General features: G+C 50.6%; 1 protein-coding gene across 3 annotated transcripts in view; it reads right to left on the bottom strand.

Annotated features, from left to right (window-relative positions):
* Nucleotides 1-6,032: 6,032 nt before the first annotated feature.
* Nucleotides 6,033-11,618, bottom strand: part of MASP1 (MBL associated serine protease 1) — a 70,526-nt gene continuing 64,940 nt past the window's right edge. For all 3 annotated transcript variants that reach the window (XM_084638134.1, XM_084638129.1, XM_084638131.1), the window contains 3 exons: nucleotides 11,149-11,216; nucleotides 8,510-8,609; nucleotides 6,033-6,837 (listed from right to left, as the gene is read on the bottom strand). In XM_084638134.1, coding sequence (XP_084494260.1) covers nucleotides 6,647-6,837; nucleotides 8,510-8,609; nucleotides 11,149-11,216 — 359 coding nt within the window. In that variant the 3' untranslated portion in view covers nucleotides 6,033-6,646. The remainder of the gene's footprint in view (nucleotides 6,838-8,509; nucleotides 8,610-11,148; nucleotides 11,217-11,618) is intronic.

Raw genomic sequence — 11,618 nt, 5'->3', positions numbered from 1 at the left:
AACACGACTGCTACTCTGAGACTTAACCTAGAGAAGCCTGGTTCAGTTAAATCTCCACCCGGGGTCTGTGCTGTTGAAGTGCAAGGCAATGAATGTTACTTCTCTCATCTCAGTTTTGCCCCTTCTGCCTAACTGACCCCTACCAACCAAAGCCAAATAGAAATTAGTAAAATCGAAACAAATGTTAACCCTATCCCTGAGTTTTTGCCCTGAAAAGGGAGAAGTGCCATAAAATCCACTATGGACTTTGCTATTGCTATTGATGGTACTTGGAAAGTGATCGCATGTTGCGATGGTGGGCAGTAGTACAAAACTCAATTAGATAGCTAGATCCTCAGAAATATTCCTCGGGCCTTGCACAGAATCCAGCCTGAAGCAACTGAGTCTGCAGTTAGTCAAACATATGGCTGGCCTAATTTAAAGGCTACCGAAATCTCATCGGGGCAACCAGGGTAGAGTCCCGAGCTCCGTGCTCCTCTGTATTTTACCTACTAGCCAGCCAAGGTATTTGAAAATTTCTGCTGGACTCTTTCAGCTGTGAGAAAGTTACTGTGACTGAGAGTTAATTATCCTGCTTGCTTTATACTAAACCCAGTGCACACCGTTGGGCATTCAAACTAAGCTGAATTCTTCTGTGACTCTGTCTTTCAAGCCAAAGTGGCCTTTTGGCTGCTAAAAAGTGGCCAGGGACTTCCCACGATTCCTGTGTTTGTTGACGCTGTTTCTTAGCTATTGAGCGTCAAAAATACACATCCACTGAAACATAACGGGCGAAAGTAACCCCTGATGATAGGCCACTGGCGCCAATGATTTCAGCTATTCCACTGCAACCAAGAGCACAAGCCAGCTCCATGTTGGCAGTGGGGACTTTTCTGAGGTTTTTTGTTGGGGAGGAGCAGCTGTGTTCCTTGTTTCCATGAATAACGTGTTTCCCGTTGCGTTTGTGGGTGTGAATCGATGTCTCCTGAGCCCGTCCCGGTACACATGCACACTCACACAGACACTACACTCTCTCTTGCACATGGGCCGATTGTTCATGTACGTGCAGATGAGACAGAAATGAAATGACACACTAAGAGCTCTGACGCAGGCCCCTGGCACCTGAGGCCCCTCTGGCTTTAGGAGACTCCCCGGAGTTCCTCAGTGGAAGAAGGGGCTTGGAGCAGATGCTGATTTCAGCCACGCTCACCTTCCATCCCCTCCTTTGCTGCACCAGGCACAGAGGGTGACCAAACGCCCCACCACTTGTGCTCCAGTGTTCATTCCCACTGGCGGGGAAAGGCCAGGAAAGCCCCACTCCCCAGTCCAGAGGTTTGGCTGCTGGAACAATGTCTGGGACTAAACGGCTCGGGGGGCTAGGCCCGGCCAGCCCCCTCGCCCAGAACAATACCGGGTGCTGTGCCTCAGATTCTCCATTCCAGTCAATAGGAGAGGGACGTCCACAGTCCCCAGGCAAAGCAGACCGCCCAGGGTTTTGCTCCAGCTCCGATGTCGTGGGGTTTGTGCTGCATCCCGTCCCCACCTTCTGAGGGGGCGGGGGGGGGGCAGTTTGGTAATGACAGCATTGCTTAGCGCTAGTTGTGATGCCCCTTGTCTCCGCTTGGAACGCCCTGTCTGTTCCAAAGAAACACCCCGACTGTTGGCTTCCAGTGTGCACCAGCCTCGAGTCTAATCACACCGTGCCCAGTGGCATTCCTGGGATGGGTGCTATCAAAACGTACCGACCCTCATTTTCTTTGCTAAAAAAATGTTTCTTCAGATAAAAAGGAGATTTTAAAAAACCTCCTGTTGTTGTAGCTTCTCTGCCACAGACTCCTGGTGTGACCTTGGCATGTCACTTACTCTCTCTGGGGAAAGGATGAAGATCGTTGCTTTGTCCCACTCTTTGTCTAGACTGCAAGCTCTTCAGCACAGGGCCTGGCTCTTGCTACGTGTTTGGACAGTTCCCAGCACAAACTAGAATACAGATGATTCAATTCTGAACTCAGCGGCAACAGCGGAAACCTAATCAACCCTTGCAGTGGTTTTCTGTCTAATTTAATCGGTCTGTCTGTAGGCATTTTTAGGGCAGTATCTTTGTGCCATTGACTTCATCTGAGTAACTCTGGTTTTACCCTGGTGTCCATGAGATCAGAATCTGGCTCTAAGTCCTTCCAACTCCCCCTTTTAAAATTCAACTCCCTTTGGCAAATGTCCCAGGAAAGGAATTTGGTTTCTTTTGAAGTAAAGCTTTCATCCCCTCCTGCTCAAGAATCTCCCATAGTCATTCCCTTTCTTCTTCCTTGACTGAATTTACACGATAATAGAGGTGGAGATCCAGAGCTGAATTTTGCAGCAGAGCCATGCCGTTAACCAGCTCCTCCGCTATGGTCGAGGAACACAGTTACAGCTTGTGTGTGTGTGCGCACGCAAGGGTCAGTTACTGCCCCGGGGATCAGCTGGCTATTCCCCCTAGGCCAGCAGCATGGCAGGGTGGGATAGCAAGCGCACACTCAGGTTCTCCTCCTGAGGCTAGGTCTGGAGTAGCCCAGCGTAGTGCCCTGTATCCCAGCTTCTCTGGGCCAATATCTCTCTAGCAAGCAGGGGTGCCCCCCGGCAGTTTCTGCGTGGTACGCACAGCTGACCCATTCTCCCTTCCTTGTCCTTGTTGTAGCAGGTCTGGAGGCTGTCACTGAGTGAGTCCAGTGGGCAGAACACAGGGGCCGGCCCGTGGTACGCACCGTGCGTAAGGAGTATACAGCTGCGGGTGCCTGACCCTTGTTGGTCACAGGGTCAGCGAGTGGACATGCTCCATCCCAGTGACCTTGTCCTCATCCCTGGACGGAGCAGCCAGACTCTGCCTGCCTAGTGCTCTCCGCAGAATGAGCTGGCCTCTGGCTGCAGAACAGGTCTTGTGCCGCCAACAGGTCAAGAGGTGCCAGCAAAGGTGGCGTCTGTCACTGCTTTTCCTTTTCTCTTCTGTGCCCTGTTTTCTAGCCCTGCAATGATCAGCTGCTGGGTGAGCACAGAGGGACCAAAGCCCAGGACAGCACCTCCGTGCATTTAATGAACAAAGGGAAGTGGGCCAGATGGGCTCCGTGTCCAGCATCAGTGATTAACTGCAGAGCTATGAAAGGAGAGAGGAAGAAACTTTCTTGTAGCAGGTTTCAGAGTAACAGCCGTGTTAGTCTGTATTTGCAAAAAGAAAAGGAGTGGGTTTGTGGGGGCGGGATGGATTTGTGCTGGAAATGGCCCAGCTTGATTATCATACACATTGTAAAGAGAGTGATCACTTTAGATAAGCTATTACCAGCAGGAGAGTGGGGTGGAGGGAGAGAAAACCTTTCGTAGTGGTAAACACCCATTTTTTCATGGTTTGTATGTATAAGAACATCTTCTGTATTTTCCACAGTATGCATCCGATGAAGTGAGCTGTAGCTCACGAAAGCTTATGCTCAAATAAATTGGTTATTCTCTAAGGTGCCACAAGTCCTCCTTTTCTTTCTTGTAGCAGCAATTCATCAGCTCTGGCTGGGTGAGAGCTGCCCTGGAGCTGTCGAAGTGCAGATCCTAGAGCCCAGTGGTTGATGCTACAGGAGCCAGACTTTCATTTCGCCCTTTCCTAAGAAAAAAAGTTTCCTAAGAAAAAAAGGCCTGTGAAATACACTCTATGGGGCTATAGGCCACCGGCTCTCCTCTGCCCTGGTGTGAATCTGAAGTGACTCCACTGAAGTCAGTGCGTTTATTTCAGATCTGGACCAGTGTGTACCTCTGAATAAAATCTGGACTCCTTTTGCTAGAGATGAATTTGGATCAGCACCCCAGATCTGGCCCCCTGGATCCAGGCCTGTGTTTGGATCCCGTTTTTGCAGCTCGAACCTCTCTCAGCAGGCCGAATCCACCCAGCCTGAAATATGGCAAGGTTTGGGTGCAGATCTGGATTTTGAACACTCCTCAGGGTCCTCAGGAGCCTTTGCTGCAGGGATTTGGGGAGATATGGGGCCTGATTCTGCTCTTGGTCACCCCAGGGGAAAGCCAGTGCCAGTGAGATCAGAGTCAGGGCTGGGATATGTGGTGCCCGTCTCAGAGCTCAGACTCAGATGCATCTCTCCCTGCATCACAGACCCGAGTGGAGTGTTGTAAAGGGGCGGGTGGGGGGTGAGTCTCATCTGGCTTGGGGTTTTGCCTGGCTGAGCTGAGATCTCTCACCCCACAACAGGTCACCCCATTCTTCCCTTCCACTGTCTTTTCTGGGAAGTGACCCAATAACCTTCTACCTGCAATTCCCCCCCAGCCCCCACCCCGATATCTCCCCCATCCTGCCTTCTTCAGGGGAGAAAGACAGCCAGAAAGGTTGTATCACCAGGGTCTCCCAGAGGTCAATGTCCAGCCCACTCCCCATTCTATGGCAGAGAGCTGACCCCTCAACTCAAGACTTAGCAGGAAAGTAGAGGGACTGACTGGTTTTCAGCTAGTTTGATGTGAAATGTACTTTTCTGGGATGGTAGCTGCTTGCTACTTGCCCAGCCACATTGTTAATTTCTGTTACTCTCTCTGTTCGCAGCCTACGTGCAGATACCTCCCGGCTGGCTGCCGAGTGCTTCTTTAAGGCTGTTTCAAGGTTCTAAATAATCGACCTGCAAGGCGTAAGCCAGAGTCATTTTTAACAAACCCTATTCACGTGCAATTGTAGAGACCTGCTTCCGATCTTCCTTCCTGAGCGATGCTAGAAGAGCAATAGCTAAACGGCCGCCCTTGCGGTAGCTCAAAGGCAAGAGAGAATACGAGCCCAAGTATTACACAGGTTGCATGGGAGTGCTGCACAAGGCACTGTGTTCCCTCTATGTTGCATACATCGTCTGTGTGCATGATGTGGTTTTTTGCACGTTACATGTTGCATCTTGCAAGGAGCATTGAGTGTTTGGGTTGCATGCTGTGGACTGAGTCGCCTGGGTCTGGTGGATCTTTCAGACCGCGCAAATGAAGCCAGGAAAAGCAGATGTGGAAGCTGGCAGAGCTGACAGAGTGGCGAGCTTTATTATGCACATCGTCACCATTGCAGCCTTTTGGTACCTGACTGGTGAGCGTCCCCCAGCAGGAGCAATGGTGACCTAGGGCCTGTTCAAAGCCCACGGAAATGGGCGCCTGTCTTTTGAGTTCAGTGGGCTTTGGGTCAGTCCTGTGGGCACCAGTTGTCTCAGCCTCACCTTATTTTAAGAGGCTTTAATTAGAGTCTCAGACATGGAACGCCTCAAGTGCAAATGCTAGGTGCCACCAGCAGGCCTATGTGTTCCAGCAGGCCTGGGTCTGACCTGGCTGCTGCTCTGCTCAGGGGGAGTTTTGTTACTGATTTCGGGGGGGGGGGGGGGCAGAATCAGGGCATAGATTTGGACCAAGTTCCGCTTGCTGTAAACCCCTCCTCACCTTTCCTTTGGTATGAATACTGGGTGTTGAAAGAATAACATTGTTTAACCTGTGGGTTACTAAGACGCAGCTGCCGACTAGAGACAACAAAGACACTGGGAGAGGGAATGGAGAAGTCACATGGCGATCATTGGTTGTACGCTGAGGGAAGAACTTGAAACTTCCAAAGGTCCAGGACCCTTTGGTCTGGCAGATCCTGAATTCGGAGCGGCTGCATGTTTTGAAAGACATTCTTCTGCCTAGGTGAAATTCACCCCTGGGCAGAGCCGGACATGCCACCTAAGTCCCACTTATGACTTAAATGTGACATAGATCTTGTGCTGGCTTTACACAGAGGGGTGAATTTCAACCACTCTATTCCCAGAGGCAGAGAAGGAGTATCTTTCTCAGGCTTGTATCTGTAATTTTCACTCCATGCATCTGAAGAAGTGTTTTTTTTTACCCACGAAAGCTTATGCCCAAATAAATCTGTTAGTCTTTAAGGTGCCACCAGACTCCTCGTTGTTTTTGTGGATACAGACTAACACGGCTGCCCCTCTGATACATCTTTCTCAGAGTTGATCCTGGAAATATTACTGGGCGTTGTACTTTGAATGCTCCCATTAGCATCACAGTCGAGAATACTTAAGTATTTGCAGCATTGGGCCCTTTGTTTGCATAGCATAGGCTACAATTAATTCGAAGCACTTTTACAAACATTCAATGGTCTAAAAAATAATGATTTGGTTTAAGGAGCAAAGTTTCCTTTGCCGTGTTTCATAACAGAGACGGTTTGTGAAACCCCATTTTTTTTTAAAGTCTCATGGGTTTTGTAAAACCCCAAACTCTGGCGGGGCCCCCCGAGTCTAAATCAGCAGTATTGATTATGGCATCAGGTTTATCCTGTGCTTTCCTGGTCAATGAAGTTACAATGGAATTGCAGAGTGGTCCGTCCGTGGCTCTTGGTGCCTGGAAACCAAGGGGAAATTGGCTTATCCCTGCAGGATTGGCTGCAGAGATGGGCTCAGGTCACAGGTCAGTTCAGGTGGGTGCAGGAATCCAGTCTAAGCCTTTCCTACCACTATATCCTGCGGGAATTTACACTCTGAGGCAGGCAAGGCATCTCCCTGAGGTGGCTTTTTTGGCAGAAATTGGAACGACCCATTCATGTGTCATCGACTTAATTGTCTGCTGCAGAACTGGCAAACTTGGTACTCCTCCCAGCTGTTCTCACCTAGCCAGGGTTGTGAGCAGGCCAGAGAATTCAATATTCCACCCCAGTGACCTGCTTAATCCAGGCCAAGCTCTTGGACACATTGGAATACACTCCATACCGATCATTCTGCCCGCATCCATCTCCCCAGGACACTGTGCCAATCAGCTGCCAGTGGTTATTCTGGTTGGTTAAGGTGACCATGGGCCCCCCTGAATCTCCGCTACAAGCATCTTTTCCTCCTGTGGGTAGAAGAGAAGGGTGGTCATTTCCGTGGCGCCCAAGGGACCCAAACGCGCCGCAGACTTTGCAAATTGCTACTCCAACTTTACGGACAGGGTTAGCCACGTGCCCCCACTAAAATGCAGCCACCTCTGAGTGGAGAATGTGGCAACTCTTTACCAGTGCACAGCAAGGCTGAGAAGCGATTTAAGGTGGGAAGGGAGGAAGAATTCTGGACCTAGTTGAAACTAAAGGAGAACTAGAGGGAGGCAGAATGACCCAACCTAAAATTTGGCCAGGACACCAGAGTTAACACCCTGGAAAGTGATCATAGAATATCAGGGTTGGAAGGGACCTCAAGAGGTCATCTAGTCCAACCCCCTGCCCAAAGCAGGACCAATCCCCAATTTTTGCTCCAGATCCCTAAACGGCCTCCTCAAGGATTGGACTCACAACCCTGGGTTTAGCAGGCCAATGCTCAAACCACTGAGCTATCCCTCCCCCCAGTGTAGATCCTTTAGTGACCACATGTGGCCAGGACCTCGGTTTGATGTTTCCTGCAAAGCAGGGTGACCAGATGTCCCGAATTTATAGGGACAGTCCCGATATTTGGGGCTTTGTCTTATATAGACACTTATTACTTCCCACCACCGTCACGATTTTTTACACTTGGTATCTGGTCACCCCAATCCAAAGACATCCAGCACAGGAGAAAAGATGGGTTAACTTCTCAAACTGGTTTCAAGGAGATGTGAAAACCAGATGTTAAGATGTCACCACATCTTATCAGGAAACCGGGCCTGGCATGGTATGGGCGAATCTATCTGTCCGGAACCAAACCGGAAGCTGCGTCCCCTTTGAATCCCCTGCACTAGTTGTGCGGCGTGAACCTCTGTCCATAAGCCCATCCCCACTGCAGAATTTCCCAGAGTTCATGGCTGTAAGGCCAGACAGTGAGCATCTGTTTTGATGTCTCATCCAACGCAGGCCAGAGAAGCTCACCCAGGGATTCCTGACAACAGCCCAATAACTTTTGGTTGCATTAGTCAGAGATTTTCAAAGCGTGGGGCATGACCCTGTGGTGCGTGTAAGGACTGGACACGGCTGAGCTGAAGGGCCAGAGTCAGCAGCGGGATCTGTCCGGATGGGAAGCAGGAGGGGCTCTGTGGAGGCAGTCTCGGCTGCCAGGATCTGGCTCCCTCCCCCCACTGCTGCAGTCTCCCTCCTCTTCTGGGGAGGCAGACACGGACTCTGAGTGGGGGGCTGCAGGCTGCACCCTGGGAATACTGCCCTTTCTCTGACAGACAGAGACCCCTGCTGGCCCCAGCCCTTCAGCACAGCCTCAGGGCACAGAGCCCCATCCACATCCCCTAATGGATAGAGCCTGTTCGGGGGAAGCAGACAGGGCCATGCTGAAGGGTCACACCCCGCGGCGGGTCAGCACAAGGGCTGTGCATCTCTTCAATCCACCATAAGCTCTGCTGGGCGGCACGTAAGCCTCGTGCTGGCCTCTCCACAGGGTGACGTGCCCCTTGCCCCCTCTTCGGACGAGGAGTTGGTAAAGACCTGTGTCCCCCTTTAATGTTCACCCCCTAGCGAGGTGTCTAACAGCATGAGGGTGAGACCTGCCCACTGGGGCGGATGGAAGGACACACTTGCACCAAAGCTGCTGTGGGTAGAAGGGAGCTGCACCTTCTTTCTCTCCAGCGCAGATCATATCATCCGTCACCTTTTTCTGCAGCCTCGCATAGGCTTCCTGGCATAACGCATGGTCAGTGAGCGGGATCTCAATCTGCAAGACAGGAAAAACACTTCGTTACCAGGTGCCCATTGGCTCGCGGGGGCCCCTGCTGTATCTACGCAGGCTTGGAAGGATCCAATTTGTAGTGGTAAATGTCACTAAATGTCACACACCGCACCCTAGAGGCACACAAACCGCACACACGCAAACCAACGGAAAAATATTTCCATCGAGAGCAACTGAAATTCACACATTGCCCAAGTCAGAAGAATGCTGCTTGAGAAGCTGTGAGCGTTTGAGTCAAGGCTAAAATGTTGACACCTGATAGTCACAGTTTGCATCGTAATGGTTTATAAAGCTTTAACTTTTTGAATCTCCGCCTCAACTGGCGAGAAATAATCCTCTAATCTCCACCTTTGCCTGCAGCCCCCATGATTTCTCACACCTGTGAATATTTAAATGGCTAAAAATTGAAAAAAAAAAGCGTATAAATAAACACCGATGTTATCCACTGAAATGATAAAAAAAATTAAAATTGAGTTCTGCAAACACCTTGCCCGCCTTCTCTTTCTAATATGCTGGGACTGACACAGCTACAACTACATAAGCCCAAACAGCCTTTAGTCTAGCAGTATCCTATTGCTTTATGTTATGCACACCCTTGGCTGGGGGTTGGAAACAGGGATTGAACCTGGGACATCTGGACCCCCAAGTGAAAGTGCCTGTTGCTTGAGCCAAAGGAGCCTTCCCCCCGTACTCAACACTGCAGCAGGTTTCTTAACTGCTATGTGGCCGAGCCGCTGTCAGAGGGGGACAGACCACCACGACACGCCGGCGTGGAGCATACACCTGTAACCGTAGCAGTTAACCTAGAGAAATCGGAGATGGAGAAGACCCAGCTCCTTGTGTATACTGAAAGCTTCCTTATCGTGTCCTACTTGAAGAGGGCAGGAGTGGGCGTTCACGCCGAATGCCTTCATGCAAAGGGTCTAATCCTGCCCTCAGACACGTGTGTGCAGTTCCCATTCACACTCGTGTGTTTGACGACAGAGTCTGGCCCAAAGCATGATGGAACAGGGAGCAAACACAGCTTAGGACCAGGAAGGGACACGAGGACACAGCTGCTCTTACTAAGCAGAGGTGGTGGGGTGAAGAGGTGGACATGGGGCTCCTATGCCAGGGGGATGATTATGGGCTCTCCCTGTATTTGCCAAAAGGTGTAATCTACCTATTCTTGATTGTCTCCCGCGCTCTTCTTGACTTTGTAGGTTATGTCTACACTGCGATCCCAGGTGTGACTCCAGATCAGGTCGACGGACCCATGCTAGCTTTACCCTTGCTAGCCTGGTGAAGAATATCAGTGTAGCTGCAGCGGCGTGGGCTGTGTGAGCATGCCAGAAACCCTGGGGACAGGCTCACATTGCTGAATTCAAACTGGAGTTATCTGTGGGATGTCCGAGGGCCCGTGTTACACAGGAGGTCTGACTAAGTGATGACAGGGGTTCCTTCAGGCCTTGAAATCGAATCAATGACTGCACTCAGACCTCCGGCAGCAGTGGAGACATGCCGTTAAATTTTAAGCTCTTCAAGGCAAGGACCACATGTTCCTGTGTGTGTGGTGAGCCCTTGACCACATTGTGGGCACTATCATCATCCAGACAAATAATAATTATGCTCCGGGGCTAAACTGGCACCATGAGATCTGCCTGTAGGTCCCCCAGCACCTCCTGTTGGGGTTTGTCTGGGAAAAGGATAACTGGGAAAAGGACGAGCCATCTGGGCTGACCTGCAAACTAACATCACACTGAAGCAAGAGGTGAAACCTTGGTGAGGTCTGGTGGGGCTAGGGTTAGCAGAATATACCATGTTCCCATTGGATGCAGCGTTCATGGACAGCCTGTTGTAAAGGGAGAGAAAGCCAAGCCATTTGGATTCCATTAGCACAGCTGATATTACACGTCTCCAGTTGATGCTGAAGGTTTGACCTGCTTCTCCTTTGGACTCTGCTGCTGGCAGCCTCGTCCACAATCGATATATATCAAAGCCCCCAATGCCTTGTAGCCGAGTGAAGCGGTTGAGCAAAGCGCTCCTATTTGCTCATTGCTCAATGGTTGCATACGTGTCTGTTGGTTTCTCCCAGGTCGCTGGCTGCATGCAGCGATTTTGGAGAAATGATGCTAGGCCCGAGTGGTATGTTTACTCATGTTCAAGGCCCTGGTGGCTGTTTGATGGCAGCAATGTACACAACAGGCATGGAGTTTGGACCCACTCTGGCTTTAGACAGGTGCATTTTTCTGCAGAGTTTTCCAGGCAAGGCACTACCAGGATTCCAGCAGCCCTTGCTGGCTTTCCTGCTGTGTCTGTGGTGCTGCTCAGCTCCCAGCACTGGGCAAACCTGAACTCTCACTTGGCTACCGAGAAGGAGGCCAGCGCCAGCATCCTCATTTTACAGCTGCGGTAGCTGAGGCACAAAGAGGGGAAGTGACATGCCCAAGGTCACAGAGGAGGCCTGTGTCAGAGGCAGGACGCTGGACCCCACCCCTGTGCTCAGGCCCCTAGATCCTGCTATTCTCAGGTTAATAGTTCTCACCTCCATCAAGGCTTCAGGGCGTTTTTGCAAGAATTGCTTCCCCCATCCGCTGACAACGACCATGGCATCTGAAAGCAAAATCAAGAAGAGTTTGCTAGCAAAGAGATACTCGGGTGTGGGAAGAGGATTCTGCTATTAACTGGACCCTGCTGAACATGGCAGTGAATCAGTCTACGTGTTAAAAGAAAAGGAGGACTTGTGGCACCTTAGAGACTAACAAATTAAGTCCTCCTGTTCTTTTTGTGGATACAGACTAACACGGCTGCTACTCTGAAACCGGTCTATGTGTTAGCATCTTTCTAAGCCATTCCTTCACTACCCCAGAAGTGGCCTGTCTCCAGGCAACTGTTATCTCCCTTGAAGCAGATTTTGTACCCAATATGCCTGGTTTGTTGTACAAGAGGAGTCCAGGGCAGGCGTATAGATTCCTCTCATGCAGCCAGCTGCATCCGTAATTGCCCTTCCACTTA

This window comes from Lepidochelys olivacea, assembly GCF_965140295.1.
Source record: "Lepidochelys olivacea isolate rLepOli2 genome assembly, chromosome: 9".
Taxonomy (NCBI): Eukaryota; Metazoa; Chordata; order Testudines; family Cheloniidae; genus Lepidochelys; species Lepidochelys olivacea.
The sequence above is the reverse complement of the archived record's forward strand: the minus strand, read 5'-3'. Positions and strand labels throughout refer to the sequence as shown.